Source organism: Condylura cristata, unplaced genomic scaffold, assembly GCF_000260355.1.
Source record: "Condylura cristata isolate star-nosed mole 26May11 unplaced genomic scaffold, ConCri1.0 scaffold00017, whole genome shotgun sequence".
Taxonomy (NCBI): Eukaryota; Metazoa; Chordata; class Mammalia; order Eulipotyphla; family Talpidae; genus Condylura; species Condylura cristata.
The window spans coordinates 38,324,817-38,343,515 of NW_004567118.1; the positions used below are offsets into that span (position 1 = coordinate 38,324,817).

General features: G+C 40.9%; 1 protein-coding gene across 1 annotated transcript in view; it reads right to left on the minus strand.

Moving 5' to 3' along the window:
• The window catches only part of MYO1D (myosin ID), a 307,276-nt gene that overhangs the window by 71,698 nt on the left and 216,879 nt on the right, over positions 1–18,699 (minus strand). Inside the window, exon 21 of the mRNA XM_004684893.2 lies at positions 14,085–14,239. Coding sequence (XP_004684950.1) covers positions 14,085–14,239 — 155 coding nt within the window. The remainder of the gene's footprint in view (positions 1–14,084; positions 14,240–18,699) is intronic.

The following is an 18,699-nucleotide window of genomic DNA, read 5'->3' on the forward strand; positions in this document are numbered from 1 at the left end:
AGTTCTCTTTTTCAGTGCTATCTTCTGATTATAAAGTTAATTGACATTATAGAAAATCTGGCATTCCATAATTTTAGAGGCAAGTTAGAAAGAAAACCCAAGGAAGAAACATTAAATGCAAAAGTCATTTTTAATGACACCATAAATGTCAGGTCAGCTATTTTCTTTTGGCCTCAAATACGAAGGAAAAGGAGACTTAGAATGATTTTTCTGTGTGTTGAAGAGAAGCTACAGGAAGTAATTGCTGTTACCTTTCTAAGAAAGGTCAGATGACTGGCTTTGAATCCAAGCCGTCTCTCTACATACAGAGAAGCCTGGAATCCACTGTGGGTGTGGCCAGGAACATTTGCAATGAGGAAACAACTGAGCAAAACATAAGACTTTGTTTTCAGAGGTTCTTTGAACGTTCTAAGCTTTAGAAAATAGGACGCCCTCTTGCTCGCTGAAAATTCAGGGAAGAAAATGGTTCCAATTTAAAGTGAAAGAATGATTTCTTATTCCCTTCTGCAGTGCTAAATTTCTTACCTGCACCCTGTGCTGCATGTGACTGAGAGAATCATAGATATGAGTCTTGGGGACAAAAGTGCCAGGAGGCTTTCCTCTGACACATAGGTGCAGATGACATCTTGGACCCAAAGGCAGAATGTTACATTTATTTCATTGGTTACCTTCTTATTATTCTGGCCTGTCAATGGAGTTTGAATCCTGATTCTGTCACTGGAAATACAAGTTATCCTTCCTGGATTTACAGCATGCAAATTTGGAAGTATATCTTTACCCAAAAGTCACCGTTTAAAGGAAAATATTTAAAGATTAGTTCTTATCAATTTCTTCACCCTGAAGTTAGGTTGCTTTTCTTCTCCACTAAGAATTTAAACATGATAATTTATTTTAGAATTTTGCTAAGTATTTGTCAGGTTCAGTAATGATGACATTTGGATCGTTGTTCACATTTGCGAAACTAAAAAACCCTTTACCTGCCTGAGGTGTCTGGCATTTCCAAGCTCAGTGGCTGCTCAAAGCTACTGCGGATGGAAAGGGTTCCTATCAGTGTCTTCTCCCACCTGGGATGCAGCTTCCCTACTGCTTGTTTTTAGTTTCAAAGCCTCACTTCTGGATGGGTAAAGTGAAGACACCTCTTATATGCTGCTGCTTTTTCCGAACAGTGATGAGGTTTCACTTACTCCAGCACTGTTTCGGCCTTATTATTGCTGTTATTTTCGCTGAGCTCACTGATGACTTCAGTCTTCCTGACAGTATTTTCACAGGCCATGGAGTGTTTCTGACTACACCTTTCATCTATCTTCCTGGCTTTTGTAAAATCTGAGCTGAGAGTGCTGTAAGGTTTAGCTATTTTGACTTCTTTAACTTCTTCCCCTGTTTGTTATATAAAGCCATAGATGTTTCATGGATAAAGAAGGATGTTCCTTTTCTTCAGCCTATTTTACTTTAGAGGTTTAGTCATGGATTAATATTTGACATTTTTTGAATCTGCTTTCTAAAGTTTAGATTGACTATTTTTTAGGCTTGCCTCATTATTTTGCCTCATTTATTACAAAATTCAAAAGGACACTAATTTAACAAATCCAATAATTATTATTCTCATTTCAATTGTATATTAGTTTTTTAAAAGATTTATTTATGCATACAGAACTGGGATACAGGTCAGAGGAGTGGTGGGCGAGAAGATTCACCAGAGACAAAGTGGGGAGCAGAACAGGCAGATCGACAAAGTACACTGCTGAGGGGAGCAGCAGGTGGGCCAGGAGAGGTCTGCAGTGCCATGTGGGTCAGCTCCCTGTTGGGGGATTGAACTTGTGCTGCAGTGACTTCGGAGCTCTTCATAATGAGGCTTTAACACATTGTGCCACCAGGGAGAGCCCTAGGTTTTTTTATTTCACTCTGGGGAAAAGCAAAAATGATGCTGGGAAGAATAATTTAAAAGAGGTAAGATTATGGAGATGGAAAAATAGGATTCTGTTTGACAAAGTAGACAATATAGCAATTAAAAACCCAGTCTTTGATTTTGATGCCCAGAGACAAGGAAAAAAAAAAAAAACAATTTAACTGGAAGATTTTGATGAATTTTAAAAGCACAGTTACAAAATCAGTGAAGTTAAATTGGATAAAATGCAAGCCTACAATATCAACTTGTAAAGGAATATCTTTAATAAATACAAAGAAGTTAATCCCCCAATATTTATAAAACTGAGATCCCTGAATCTGCTAAAGCAAGCAAGACTTCAGAGGCAGTTGCAATAATGTAACAACTATAGGTTTTACCAAGATCTAACAATATTTGCTCTATTATTTACTAGTTTGGCACTAGTATATGAAAATGATCGAATTTTGTAGGTTCTTCACTTGAATTTGTTACAAAAATTGTGGAATGCCAGATTTTCTATAATGTCATTACTTTTATAGTCAGAAAAAGCCACTAAAGAGATTTTAGATTATGAGATAATGTCAGGACTCTGCTGGATGTAAGAACAAAAAAAATCCAATTTCTATTAGCTTCTAGGGGAACTTGTTATAAAGTGGGACAGTTCACAGATGAAAAGTAATTTGCCAAATGGTGAATTCACTGAAGCACCAATCTGCTGAATGACCAACTTGCCAAATTTACCAAATTTGCATACTTAATAAAACGCCTTTTTTTTTTTACAAATCCAATTTTTATTGGAAGGATCAGCAGGGCCTACAAAGACATGAAAATGTCGGGCTTTCAGATTCTCCCTTGCTCCTCAGCCTGTCCCTCAGCCGCTCCCCTTCTGTGGGTGGCAGCCCATTACACAAGCACCCACCCTTTTTTCCTCCTCTGGGCCAGTTAACCCCAACAAGCTAGAAATCGTCATAAGCTATTACCACATCAACAAAACACATTGCTGTAAACTGGCGAATATGGTGGGAGAGTACTAGATCTAGATAGCAAGTGGAAACTACCTGAAAGACAATTTAAAAATTTAGAATAAATTTAAATTCCTATGAGAAATGCAAAAATTGGTGGATTTTGAGAATTGCTTTATATTTTAAGAACTGTTTTGGAGAATGGGTAGTTCAGCTTCTAGGAGGAGCTTGGGCCTGGCTGTCTGTGTGTACCGTAAAGCCCTACCAAACATCTCGTACTTCTGCTCCGGTCTCGTGAAGTAATGCTTATATAAAATGTGAGCGCTTTCGAGCTCTTTGGGAGCATCTAACAAAAAGATGTCCTTCCCTGACCGAGCTAAATCAAACCCCTAAAAAGGCCAAGCCAAATCCAAGGACCTTAGTTTTCTTCAATCTGAGCATGCCTTAAGATGCTGTTAAGTGGAACATATTTAAGAATATACTATTCCTTATAACCAGTTTTTGGTTAACTTAATTTTTGCCTGAAATTGGCCATTTGGCAAACTGACTTTTGGTGATTTTGGGGTCCATTTAAAAAAACAGGTGGTAAAAGGCGTAATATAAAACTTCTCCCGGGCCCTCCCTGGTGGCGCAGTGGGTTAAAGCACAGCACTGAGAAGCTAAAGCCACTTCCGCATGAGTTCGATTCCTGCCAGCCCTGGAGGTGACCACATGGGCGGCAGATCTCTCCTTACCCGCCCGCTGCTCTCCTCAGCAGTGTACTTTGTAGATCTGTCTGTTCTGCTCCCCACTCTGTCTCTGGTGAATCCTCTCACCCTCCACATCTCTGGCCTGTACCCCAGTTCTGTATGAATAAATAAATAAACCTTTAAAAAAAACCAAAAAACTCCCAATAACTTCCAAGTGTATGGTACATTACCGTCAGCCGCACGAACACTGGTTAGCTGACTTCTGACAACTGGCCTGCTTCAGAGCACACAAGACCTCAGTGTCAGACCAAGTTCTTCAGTCTGCACATGAAGGCTTCCTGTTGCTCCTGTGTCTCCTTCACTGCTCTTTCTTCTCTACCTTTGGAGAAGTGACCAACACCTCCCAAACGTTCAGCAGGGAATGGCCCTGAGGTCAGAAGCTCAGTCATCTGGCGGAAGGGAAGCATGGTGCACTGGGGGTTTGGTGTGGCTCCTGTGCCTCCCAGACGTCCAGGCGAAGGAAGGATGTGCCCCCGTTGGTGGGAACCTTGGGGGAAGGTACTACGGGGCAGGCTGCTGCACAAGCAAAGAATACAACTCTGCCCGCACTCAAGCTCTTCCTCCCTGCATTTAATATCACCACACCCACTCTGCCCTTCGGAATTATTTTTTTTTAAGATTGATTTTTTTTTATGCATATAGAACTGGGGTACAGGTGAGGTGAGAGGATTCACCAGGACAGAGTGGAGGGCAGAACAGGCAGACCAATGAAGTACACTGCTGAGGGGAGCAGCAGGTAAGATAGGAGAGGTCTGCCACGCCATGTGGGTCACCCCTGGAGTGGGGGTTGAACTTGCACTGAAGCAGCTGTGAACAGCTTGCAGCGCTGAGCTTTAGCCCGCTGTGTGACTAGGGAGGGCCCCTTTGGAATTTTCTACTGAATGGGATGAAGACTCTTTATCCTCTTACATTTTACTGTCCCTCAAAGCAAAAATCTAGGTTTTTCTCACTGTAGGGATTTTATATTTTGGGTAGCCAAAATAATAAACAGAAGGGAAGTTACAAAGGCTGAGGAATTAACCTTACAGGTTTTGCCCTTTGAGGACTTTTTCTTTCTTTTTTACTAAGTGTGTACCTGCTTTTCTAACCTATACCTTTGTTAGCTCTTTCTTCGTTTAATTCATTTCTTTTAGCATGTTGGAGCCACAAACTTATCAAGGGTTCTCAAGTTGCTATTACCTTCAAGTGGACCATTATCATCTGATGCAGAGATATTCCTGATACCTGTGCCACTGGGCTCACAAGTAAATGGAGCCAGTTCGTCCCCTGGGCATGCACGTCCTGGGCCTCTCACTGCATGTGTGCCATCTTCCCCTTCAGACTAGGCTGTGAGAGGCGAAGGACCCAATGGTCCATCTTGTGTGGTCCCATCACTCAGAGCTGGACCTGCAGGGGGAGCTTGGAGAAAGCAGGCTGGGGTGGGGGGTAGCATGAAATTAGAACACCACTGCAGATAAAGCACTTGGTTAACTATATTGTGCTTATATACCATTCGGATTCCTATGCCACTTTACACAACTTGAAATCAACTCATGGAGAAAGCTTTTAAAAATCTCATTAAGTTAAAGAGTTGTATCTGATACTCAATTTAGAAAAAATCTTACTGGGATACTATTCACTAGTTACTTGGAGAATTTGAGCATACCTCCCAGAAAGAGCTCCATCTTCATACACTGTAATGCTAAGTGTTACGGACCTTGAGAAAAGGAATCTGATTAGTTTGTAGAACTTAAATTTTAAAATGAGTCAACTTTGTTTTATATCACTGTTTTGGGAGTCAGGGTTCACAGCTCCTCAAATGTATGGTTCACAGCTCCTCAAATGTATGTTGTCACCCCACACTTGCCACCAAACTACCAGTAACATCCCCCCGGAGTCCACTGGACCCCTACAGACCTTTTGCTCTGACTTCCTCTGTAACTCAAATCCTTGATTTCTGCTGCCAGAAACTAAGGATTTGTTTTGGTTTTGATGGGTCTTCTTCCTTTGCTTTTTAAAAAATTCCCATGAGTGAAATCACTTGATATCTGACTTATTCCTAGGTAATTTTGCTTAGCACAGTCCTTCTACTTCATCTTGAAACAGCTGAGTTGTACTACATTGTGTTTAAATATACTATATCTAATTATTCTAAATGTTAACACATCTCCCTGCAGAGATGCTAAAAAGATGATCAGTTTCCAGGACTTTGGATTTATTCTTCCAACATGAAAAGCAACGATGGCCATGTCATAAAGCAAGTATCTTTGATCTCCACAAAAATCCCCAGAATCTCTCTATCATGAGAGCAGGGGATATAGAGGATGACTGTGTACCCTGCGTGTCCTCTAAGGGAGCTCTGGCCTATTGGCAGGCACGTCTCAAGGCAGACAGACGGCACAGTGCAGGGGGAGAAAAATGGCAAGTTGGTAAATGGCTCGTCTCTGACATCTGTTCCACCTGAGTGCTTTCTGATCCTGGCTTGGTCACCCTAAGAGGCTTGCAAGACTTCTGTGTTCTTTTTGTATGAATGGGTTATGTTCACTATGTGGAAACCTGCTATTTGCAGGTGGGGTTTCTTTGAAATGGGCAGGCAGGTTCTAGCTGCAAACTTCTTAGGGCAATTAAAAACCACTGCTTAGAGTGAGAGATGGCCCATTTGGGGACACATCAGGTGGTAGAAGGAATCCTGGCCCTTGTGACTTACCTGCCAATTCTCATCTAGTTTCTAAGCTGCTTTATTCTCCTCTCTGAACCTCCGCCCACTCCTCACCTCTACCTCCCTTTATTGGGACAGGAGGAGATGCTTATTAAAGAAGCTCCTTTGATCACAACAGCTTCAGCAAAGTGATCCTATGAAAAGATCACGTGTTTATCCTGACCATTTTCTTTGTCAGTTCATGAAATCTGCAGGGATCCCCTGAACAGTTTGCAAGGTGAAGACCACTGGAGATTATGCCTTAGAAGTCTTGGCATGAGACCTAGGGACTTGTCTTGTGATCAAACACCTCCATTTGATTCAAGTACAGATGCAGCCCTGCTGCAGGAACCTTGACACAAAGATTCATTGATCCTCTTTAGGCACATCCACATGCTATTTCATTGTATGAAAAGAGCATGATTTATTTACCCATACTTACGTGGACGCGGCTCTATATCGTTTCTATGTCTTAGAGTTAACAGTACTGCTATTTGTTCTGCACAGCATCACTTTCTGCTACTTTTGGGAAATGCTGGTCTCATATACTTCACTTTCAAAAATTCCCACCACCAGCAAGCAGTACCTTGTTTTCTTCCAAAACAAAAAAAAAAAGTTCTTCCTCTGGTCATGTTTCAGCCCTCCATGTTCTGAGAAAACCTACTTCTTTAGTCATGCGGCGCCAATCCTATTATTCTGGCCACAGTGGGTGGATTAATGGGAGCACTTCCACAAGATTTCTGAACATCAGCCCAGAGAACATGGCCCTTCATAGCTTTGGTGGCAAAGCTGGAAAAGGAAGTATCAGGAGTTATTTAGACATTTCCAGTCCAGTGAGAAAAGCGATCATGGGAGAGTGAAGTTGAAAAGCAGAGTAGAGATAAAAGATGGGAATATGATAGATTGGACTTCCTGAGCACAGCTGTTCCTCTTCAGAGGCCTTCAGTACGTACTTTTTGAGGCCTGTTAAATGCAAATGGCAACCTAGTTGGGTATGTAGTTCTTGAGCCCTAAGTTTCCTCCTCAAAAGACTAAAGATGCTGCGACATGGGATTCTTACAGAACAGAGAACGAAGTGATCATCATTTTTGTTCCTTTATAAGGGCATTTTCCCCTTACCCTGTCCGTATGTGTGTGCAGACGCCAACCTTTTGTCATTACCTGATGATGGGGCTTCTTTCTTCCTTTCACATCAATCCTTCTGCCATAGCAGCGTTGATTTGAATTAAACATATTAAAAATTTTAAATCAACATGAATGCTTTCTGACTTTGGATTAGTGAAGGCCTCTGCTTCCATGCTAGCACCTCTTCATCTCAGCCTGTATGTGGTCTTTGCTGTTTACCAGTATCTATGCTTGCTTGAATTTGAGTACAGCAGTTTCTGTAATGTAAATTTTCTGTTGTGGTCCTTATCAAAAAGTGCTTTACTAAGCCTAAAAAATCTGCATCTTTCTCACTGTTACCAGCTTTATAGGTCTCATAGCTAAAGAGACATCTACCTAGTCCTATGTACAAAAGGGACATCCTATGGATTCTTCTGGGTTCCTTACAGTCCCTTGTTTGTAGTAAGAATACACTTCTAGGCTGCTAAGTTGAAGCACTGACTTATGTGACAGCTTTTAGTGGTGGCTTTGAAGTTTTTTTACTTATTATGAAGCTGCTGATCACAGCAGGAATCCCTGCATCTTGCCTCTTTTCCAGCTTACTCACAAGGAGAGTGAAAGCATGCCTAACTCTTTTAGTTGTTAAAAAATAACAAGCCCCTCCCCCCAACAACACAACTGCATGAGAAGCTGCAACCCCCCACTATACAACGCTCCATGGTTCTTCCAGCCCAGAGCCCTTTCAATCGTCCATTTACCACCTTGAGCTACTTCCTCCTGCTATTCCCCAGGCATCTTTACTATGTAGAGTTGCGATTTGGAAGAAAAGGGTATCTGTGAATGGAAGTAAACGATAAGAGTTCTTTCTTACAGAAGGAGGACTAGGTACCATTTTCTTGTGGGGAGGAGCAAAAAAGTGTCTGGTGGCCAGTGGGCCCCACCAGCCAGCCCCTCTAGTCCACTGGAAGCCTTCCAAAGGCCAGCAGTGGCAAGGGAAAAGTCCCTGATTACAGGCTTATATTTTAGTTGTGATATGTATAGCAAACAAAGACTGTACCTTGTCAGATGAAGAGGAGAGCACTGTTCTAGTTTCAGTGCTATGGAAAGGTGGCATTTCCATTTATTTTTTAAACTGAAGCATCGCACAGGTTGCCGACGTGTACACACTGCGTCTCCCTGTTTTCATGCCTATCTCCTCTGGGAGGTGGAGAATGAACTGTGGACTCACATCTTGTCAAAAATTATAATTATTGAGACAACTGCAGTTATAATTTTAAATAACCCAAACACTTCATTAAGGAGATAGACATATTTAACTTTTCCCACCACCCCGTATTTGGCTAGTTACATTATTTTTAACTAACTTATTATATATATATATATATATATATTTAAACTGGAATATAAACTAAGATTAATAGGAAAAGCAGTTTGTGACTAGAGACCAAGGTTCACAGAAGTGTGCATTCGGTGAGGGGAGCAGCAGGAAGGCCATGAGAGTGGAATCGTGTGCTTGACATAAAGGGCCAGGAGCAGAGGCTCTGAGGGTGGCCTCACTCCCCAGCTTCCACCACCTCTGGTCAGGAAGCCTCTGGTCACAACCTGCTTATTGGTCTGAGTCTACTTGTGGTTTTAACTGTGAGTAATGAAGAACATAAGCAAATGGCAATAGGGAAGCTGGTCAAACATTCAGTAAGGGTGCTCTTTGAATCGAGTAGATATTAAAGATACTGCTTATGAAAAAACAAGAAGCAGATGGCATTGACTTCTGGCTTTCACCCACAGAAATAGAACAGGAAAAATAAGAAATTTCTATGCCGAAGATTGGGGTTATATTGAGATTTCCACCACCCAGACAGGCAAATGCCTGGGCAGATGCGTAGGGCAGATGGGTCCTTTGACAGCTTAATATTGCTGAGTTTCTGGTGACTCTGTAGTTAGGGCAGCCAGTGTGAGACCATCTGTTTACTAGTGGGCAGGAGAGCTCACGACCAGCAGGTAGCTGCTGCTGCGACTGAGCTACAAACCAAAAGTCAAGTCCGCCATTTGCAAACCTCTGCCAAGCACAGTGGCTAGCAAATCACTAGCACATCCATAGGAAAAGAAACCACCTTTACAGTATGAGACCACGCAGAATATTCTGTGATATTCAAATGCTGTGAAACAGGTCATTCATTTAGAAAGCACTTTTGTTCTCTTCCCAACAGGAAAGGAACAGAACTTTGAATTCAGAACCATCTATTACAATAGTCCTTGCTGCACCACCACCCGCAACTGCAACTGAGTACCATTTGTTTGTTAAAAAAAATTAAGGTTAGCGACACACATTTGTTGCAAAAGGCTTACAGTGAAAAAATCTTTCCTCACTCTCCCCTCTCCCAAGGCAAACCATTTTTATGTGTATTTTTTTCTAGATGTAGTTTATGATAGACATAATTGTGTGTGTGTGTATTAAAAAAATACATACATAGCTCATACTGCAGTAAAGAAACCTGTTTAAGGTTATTAGCATATCCTAAATACATCTGACTCTGGGTTCCCTCCCTTCTTCCTTTGTGTATGATTTCTGATCTGTGGCATAGAGCCAAGATTCGTTGGTAAGGCTGTATCGGGTATTTCTGGAATGAGTCTAGTCTGATTGGTCTGTGCGTGAGACATGCTGGTTATTAAATATTCCAGATGGAATATACTTTCTTAAAGCCTTCAAATGTTTTAGAAAACCATGAAATGTAGGGCTGGGTACCTGAGGAGGCAGAAATAATGGGACTGCAGGAGGTAAGAGAAAGAGACTACTGATACTTAGTTGGATTTAGTTTCAGGATTAGTATGGAAGGAAATACCCCGGAAGCCCTCACTGTAGCTCCTGACTGACGATAGAGGAAAATTTGATAGAGGGGAAAAGCAGTATCTCGAGTACCAGTGCATTTCTCATCTAGAAGTTTGACTTAACATTTTTGAAAAAGATTTCCTACATCTTTAGTTAAGTTTCGAACATCTGTTTATGTGTCTATGAATTCTAACATTTTTATCAGTTCTGGGTTGCTTTTGCATGCCTGGTAATCTTTAGCTGGAACAGACACTGAATTTTATCTTGTTGGGGCAGGCATTTTACTGTTGTATTCACGCTGTGCTAGAGCATAGTTAAATTACTTGCAAGTTGTCTGATCCTTTTGGGTCCTGCTTGTAGAATCAGGCAGCAGTAAAGCATTCTCTCCCTAGCACTGAGGCCAAATGTTCTGAGTGCTCCACCCACAAACCTGTGAATTGCAAAGCTCCTAGCCTGCCTGTTAGAACAGAAATGATTTCCGCCCAGTGTGAGTGCTGAGCCTGTTTACTCTGGTCTTTCCCTGGCCTCCATAGTTTTTCTCTTCCTTGTCCCTCACCAGTTCTCTCTGGACTTCCCTCTTCTCTGGTACTCTGTCCTGCATGTTCAACTGCCTGTTCTCCCCAGATGCCCCCGCGTGCACTGTGGCCTGGAAGTTTGCCAACGGCGATACTGTAAGTCATCAATCATCATTGTTGATAGGGTCTTGGAAATTGCCATGACCCTTGAACAACATGGCCCATGCAGTCAAAAGTCTGAGTACAGATTTTGACTTGCCCAAACCCTCATTAATACCCTGTTGACTGGAGGCCTTGCTGATAACATGAACTGACCCATATTTTCTGTATTCTTACATCAGAGAAAGAAATGCTAGGCTCATCACAGGGTAGAGAAATATATGCTTCCAGTACTGTATTGATATGAGGCGGATCATCTATGAAATGCTCCACTCCTCCCCAGCTGCCATACATTATTGGATCTGCATGGTTCAAACCCATGTTGTTCAAGGGTTGACTGTATGATAAAATCACTTTTTCCTTGAGATGATTCATATAAATAAAAGTTCCTAAGACTTACCCTTGGGAACAAAAACATCATCAACCTTCTAAAATAAAGATCCCAAACAATTCTAACATTTTGTATGCATTTGTTCATTTACTTCCAACCCTGCTGTTCCAGCTCAGGATTACAGGTAGCCACAGCCTCTCCCGATAGCCCAGCGTGCAAGGTGGAAGGCACCTGGGACAGGAAGCCCTTCCACCGCAGGGCACACACAATGCCGGCACTCATCTTGGAGAGGCGGAGGAAACCGGCGCAGAGGTGAGGGGGAGTTTGTAATCCCACAGTCAGCAGCCCTGGCCGAGAATCATTACCTCCCCCTCAACATCACAATGAAAAGACATGAAAAGGGCAGTATTTCAGGAGCACTGGCTGAACACTGGGGTAGTTGTAGGTTCACTCGCCCTCTGATGCCAGGGCCTTGACAACAGTGGTTTCCTATCTTCTTTGTTTTACCTTTCAGACAGGAGGTAAGGCCAGCCTTCATCTACCTTTGCCTTATTTCCATACTGTGTATGCATAGTCCTCTTGCTGATTTATGATTTGCTTTGAGTGGGAACAGTCACTATTGCAAGAGAGCCCTTGGGGAGGTGAGGTCCCCTCTGGGGCTGTCCCCCTGCTGTACATGTCAGAGGCCATGTCTTCCCTTAGGAGCTCTGGGTGATAACTCTGCATCATTTCTGTTAGACTGAATTTGATTGGCTGGTACAGGTTTGCTTTATCCCACTGATGAATATGTTTTATCAAACAGTATTTTTTGGGTTCTATTAAGAACTATTATGTGAGTAGATTAATAAACCTTTCTAATGGATGTCATCCTTAGGTATAGACTCATTGGCAAGATACATTATTTTAAAATGCTCTTGGTGGGCCTCCCTGATGGTGCAAGGGGTTAAAGTGCAGCACTATGAAGCAATCTGCAGCAACTGCAGCATGAATTCGACCCCCACCAGGGAGGTGACCCACATGGAGCAGCTGACCTCTCCTGTCTCACTGATCCCCTTGACAGTGTTTCGGTGGATGTGCCTGTTCTATTCTATCTCTGGTGAATCCGCTTGCCCCCCCAGTTCTTGTGTGCATAAATAAATCTTTAAAAAAATGCTCTTGGAGCATTTAATTACCCAAATGCCTAATTTTGGGTGTTTAGTTAGAAACAAAAATATCTCTGCTGTAAAAACGTAGTTTATTTTCCCTTCCTACTATCCTTACTTGCTTTTGGTATAGTATTATACTAGTGTAATAGGGTTCCCCCACCCAATAAAAAAAAATGACAGTGACTCTCAACTCTAGTCTATTAATGGTATGTTTGCTAGAGAATTTCTCTTAATGAAATTTAGGGAAATTACCTAAAAGTTAAAGAATTAGTCTGGCATAAGGCTTTCTTACAATTAACTAAGAGTATGGGTCACATCATTACAGTCCCAGAGGAGACCTCCCTCCTCAAGGTTACCCTGCTTCAGTGGCTACTCCCACTCAAAGCAAATAATAAAGTATGATTTTCAAAGTCCTAAATCTTTCCTTAAGAATTCAAAGACAAATTGATGACTATAAGTTGGAATTTTCTGGGGTCAGGGAAGAAAAATTTTCTTATTTATGCTTTATCTCTTAATCACTGGATAGCAACATCAAGAGTAAATTTTTAAAAGTCGAACATCTTGACAGCTTTCTCTCCTATTTGTAAATTTTAAATACATTAAAAATTTTTACATATGTAAAAATAGGATTGTTACTACACACCTCTTAGAATGCAAATGATAGGGGGAAAAAGCAATTAATGAATGAGTTCTAAAACCAGGCTGATATGTTTCCATCACTGGAAAGGCATTTAACAGGTGTTGGAAATTTGTTAAACCAGGATCCAGATTGAGACAAAAATACAGGAAAAACTTCACCAGTACAGGCATCCAAATTAAAATTCTTTTGATTGTCCATACTTTGATATAATTGTTAGGAGAATAAACCTGATTTTTGAGTTATAGATGCTTTATCACTTCCTTCTCATCCATTCTTAAGTATTTCTCTTTGTTTTATAATTATTTGGCAGATGGAAATTTTAGTAGTCATCTGGTAGAAAAAAATATCCAAACCTCATGTTCTAGATCAAAATTGACCTTTCAATGTTTAAGAATGTAAATGATCTGTGCAGTCTGCCTCTAAAGTTATACTCTAATAAAAAATGATGTATGGACACCTTATTCCAAATATATCTTCATATAAAGAGGCAAAATCATGTCTAAACACAATAAAACAAATACTGAAAGGGAACAACTATAAGCCACGATGGTAAGAATACCCCTTCCCCAAATGTTTTCATAAGCAGTCATGACATAAGTTCCATCACTAAAATGGTGCCCATAAATAACCACACGAAATCACTCCCTTGTTTAACATCATCCACACACTGGTCCACAGCACCCTGAGGACCTACTCCTTGTGTAGACTTCACTATAAACATATCAGGTGTGGCATATTCTATGGACCTCAGATGATATGCCATCACGGTTTTGCTTCTTTTAGGATTTCCTCTAGACTTTGTGGACCTACATGCCTTCCTGAACATGCTTTCTAATTTATTTTTCCATCTATGGATTTTTATCATATTTGGATTGGCAGTGCAGAAAATCAACAGTAGGAAAACCTTTCACTGTTGGCTTAGGTGGAGGCTAGAAAAATAGAATCGCTCCTAATTAAAACTAAGACTAGATGCTAATTTTACCTTGCATGAAACAACAGATGATGTGAGTTGTCCTTATGAAGGAAGATAAATCAATACACTAAAAATGGCACAAAAAGTTCTATCTCAGTTACAAAAATCAAACTTTACCTTTTGAAATGATTCACCAGGACTCCAACAAGTTCCCCAATCCGATTCTCATGGGTTGGCTGTTTGCTGAAGAGGCAGACAATGAGGTCTTTGTTGTCTTTTGTATGGAACACAACAAGTTGGTCCTTTCCATTGGAGACACTCAGACCAGTCAACTGCAAAGAGACAAGCCACACAACATACTAGGAATGGTTTGCAAAAGAATCTAAAAAATACATTTTGTAGAGGACTCTCTGGTGGTGCAAAGGATTAAAAGGATGACTCTGGTTCACTCCCCAGCCAGGGAGCTGACTCACATGGCATAGCAGATCTCTCCTGCCTGGCCTGCTGTTCCCCTCAGCAGTGTATTTCAGTTGATCTCCCTGTTCTGTTCCCCACATCTCTGGCCTGTACCCCAGTTCTTGTATACATAAAAAATTAACCTTTAAAAAATATATTTTGTAATGGCTCTGCTCAGTAACCTGATGACTTTATTAAGTTTCATGGAATGAACAGATGAAAGGAAATAAAGAGTAAGAATTAATAGAAGTGGAGAACATCAGTGAAATAGATTGTATGTTCAAAAGAGCTATAAAATAGGTAAATAGCTAGTATGAAAGAAAGAGAAGAGCTAATTACTAATACCGGAAATGGAAGAGGGGCGGGGATATCACTATTGACCATAGAGATTAAAAAGATAATGGAGTATAGTCAACAACGTACATTAATTCAACAGCTTAGACAAAACAAAGCAATTTTTGAAAGCTACAAACTAAATTCAGAAGAAAATTTTATCTCTTTAGAAATTTAACTTAACCCAAATAATTTCACTGGTAAATTCTCTCCATATCTCTATTAGAAAATAGAAGGACCCTATTATAACTCATATGATGAAGCCATCATTATTGATAGACACAGGCAGTAGAAGAAAGCTACAAACCAATATCCAGTGCCCTTCATGAACAGGGATGTAAGAGTAGCCAACAAAATATTAGCAAACTGAATTTAAAAATGTATAGGAAGAGGCCCTCCCTTATGGCACAGCGGGTTAAAGCACAGCACTGAGAAGCTAAAGCCACTTCCGCATGAGTTCGATTCCCGCCTGCCCTGGAGGTGACCACATGGCGAGGCAGACCTCTCCTGACCCGCCACTGCTCCCTCAGCAGTGTACTTCGTCGATCTGCCTGTCCTGCTCCCCACTCTGTCTCTGGTGAAACCTCTCGCCACCCCTGAGCCTCTGGCCTGTACCCCAGTTCTGTATGTACAAATAAATAAATCTTTAAAAAAAAATGTATAGGAAGTATACCATGAAAACACACCACAATCAACTACAGTTTATCAAAATGCAAAGCTAGTTCAGTATTCATAAATTCATGAATATACTCTATCATAGCAACAGAATAAAACAGAAAGCTACCTGACCATGTCAACTGATACAGAAAAGGCATTCAACAAAAACCTCTCCTCTATTCATGATAAAAATCTCTTAGCAAACCCAAATCAGAAGATAACAATGAATGACATCTATTAAAAACATCACCACTAACACCATGTTTAGTGGTTAAAGGCAATGTTTTTCCCCCAAGAGTGGGAGCAAGGCAAGACTTTCCACTGTTACAGCTGCTATGTAGCATCACACAGGTCCCTGCCTAGTTAAGATATTTTTACAGAAGTGAAAAGGCATACAGATTGGAAGGGAAAAACCAGTGCCTCTTTTTAGACTACATGCTCACCTATGTAAAAGTCCCTAGGAATCTACAAAGTAGTTGTCAGAACTAGTAAGTGGGCTTAGTAAGTCACTAGGTAAATGGAAACTTACAAAAATAATTCTATATACTGGCAATGAACAATTTGGAACATATTGAAAACAAACACCTATAGCAACTCCCAAAACAAAAATACTTAGCTATAAACCTAACAAAATGTGTGTAGGACCTGTTAACTGAAAACTACAAAATGCTGATGAAAAGAAACAGAAAGGAATAAAAAAAACAAAACAAAACAAAACAAAAAAACCTAAAACAGAAAGCAATAATATACATAGGGGCTAGTAAACACTAGTAATATGCCGATTTCTTCCAAATTTATCCATAGATTTAATGCAAATGCGACCAAAATCCCAACAGGATTTTTTGTGGACATTAACGAGCTGATTCTAAAATATGTGTAGAAAGGCAAAGGAACTAGAACAGCCAAAACAATTGATAAAGAATATAGTTGGAAGACTCCCAGTAAATGATTTTAATACTATAAAAGCTACAATAATCAAAACAATATCATTGTCAAAAAGATAGTCAAAGGGATAAAAACACAGAGCAGTGAAATAGGATGGAGGGTCAGAGATAATCTAACACAAATGAGTTCTTTAAAGGTATGAAGGCAATTCAAAGGAGGCTCCTTTGGACATTTGGCTTATGTGGAACATTTGGGTATCCATATGTCAAAAGAGATAAACACTGACCTAAAGTTAATGTCATATGAAAAAACTCAGAGTGAATCATCGATTTAAGTATGAGATGTTAAACTATAAAATGTTTATGAGAAAACATAGGAAACCTCTGTAGCCTAGAATTGGGTAGAGATTCTTTGAAATGACACTAAAAGCACAACCCATAACAATGAGAAAATATTCAAACTTTAAAGGAGAATGAAAAGATTAGCTACAAACCTGAGAAAATATTCACAAATATCTGATGAAGAACTTATTTCCTGAATAAAGAACTCTTAACACTGATCCATAAGAAAGCAAACAACTCAGTTTAAAAATGGGCAAAAGTGTGGTGATGTACCAAAGACAACGGAAAGGAAACATGTGAGAAGATGCTCAACATTGCTAAATACTAGGGAAATGCACATTGGAAGTATATGAAATAGGACTACAAACCTACTAAACTGGCCAAAATCAAAACAACAAAAAGAGTGACAATGATATGCCAGTAAGGATTCAAGACTGGGACGCTCATATCGTTGGTGAATCACTGGAAAAAGTTTGCAATCACTCAAAAAGCTAAACAGAATTATATGACCCATTTTATCCTAGACAAATAAAAATTAAAAAAAATTCTTAATTTTTATTTCTTGGTAGAAGAACTAGGGTGTAGGCCAGAGGTGCAGGGCGTGAGAAGATTCACCAGAGACAGAGTTGGGAGCAGAACAGGCAGATCCACAGTGGGTAAGACAGGAGCGGTCTGCTGTGCCATGTGGGTCACCACTCTGGCTGGGATCACACTCAGGGTGTATAGGTGATAGTGCTGAGATTTAACCCCTAGGCCACCAGGGAGCCTGAGAAATAACAAATTATGCATTAGTCACAAGCTTACACATGTTTACAGAAGCTCTAGTCATAGTCAATCTAAACTGGAAACTGGAATTTCTGCAAAGAAGTGAATGGATAATCCGGTTGGGATGCATCTGTACAATGGAAGGCTATTCAGCAATAAAAAGGAATAAACTAGTGAGGCAAATCATTGCTGTGGAACTTACATATATAAGTTTCAAAGGCATTATGCTGAGTGAAAGCAGCTGGTCTCAAAAGTTTACAGTGTATGACTCCATTTCCATGACATTCCTTAGAAGACAGCTGGAAGAATGAACAGCAGCTCAGTGGTTGTCAGGGCTTGGTGGGAGGGGAGTCCTGCCAAGGGGGTGTCTCCTGGCTACCCTGAGTGTGCAGTGGTTACACTAATCTACCATCTGCTGAGACTCAGACACATTTATCACTATTACCACCAAAAGCCAGTTTTATTTATCACCTGGAAATCTAAAAAAAAATATAGCTCCTTGAATGTTTTAATTCCTACATATTCCGCTTTGGTGAATAAAGCAGAAGCCTGAGTGACTGCTCAGAATGTAGCTTGTTTTTCTATTGCAGAAAATACCAAAGTGCCACCTCCTGGCCACCACAGGTGCTGTCAGCTGGTCTGGCAATCAGCTCTGACAGGATGTCCAAGGGAGGGAGGGAGGAAAGGGTGGTCTGGGTGGGGACAGAAGTACCCAAGATACGTAAGGGTCACCTTGGCTCTAGAGGGATTCATGATCTAGTTGGGTCAGTGGAAGAGACAGACAGAAACAACTATCAGTAAATAACACTTAACCAGTTTGTACTGTGGAAGCTATTTAAGTTCCATGCCCCTATTTTACAGATAAGGAAACTGAGGCTCAATCTGCATCATTGGCAGAACTAGGAACTGGAAGACAGGCCTGCAGACGAACCAAACCCGTTCTTCCTGTCGTACTATGTGATATGAACAAAAGCTCCAACATATTCCTAAGCATTGAGTGGATATATTTTCATTGGAGGTGAGTTCTTAGCATGAGTTTAAAGAGTGCCAGACACAGTGCTTAGTGAAGAGAGGGGAAAGTATTCCAGGAATTGGAAATCATTTCACAGTTATGCAGATCAGGGCCCTCCCTGGTGGCGCAGCGGGTTAAAGTACAGCACTAAGAAGCTTAAGCCACTTCCGCATGAGTTCGATTCCCACCTGCCCCAGAGGTGACCACATGGCCAGGCAGACCTCTCCTGACCCGCCCGCTGCTCCCCTCAGCAGTGTACTTCGATCTGCCTGTTCTGCTCCCCACTCTGTCTCTGGTGAATCCTCTCACCCTCTACATCTCTGGCCTGTACCCCAGTTCTGTA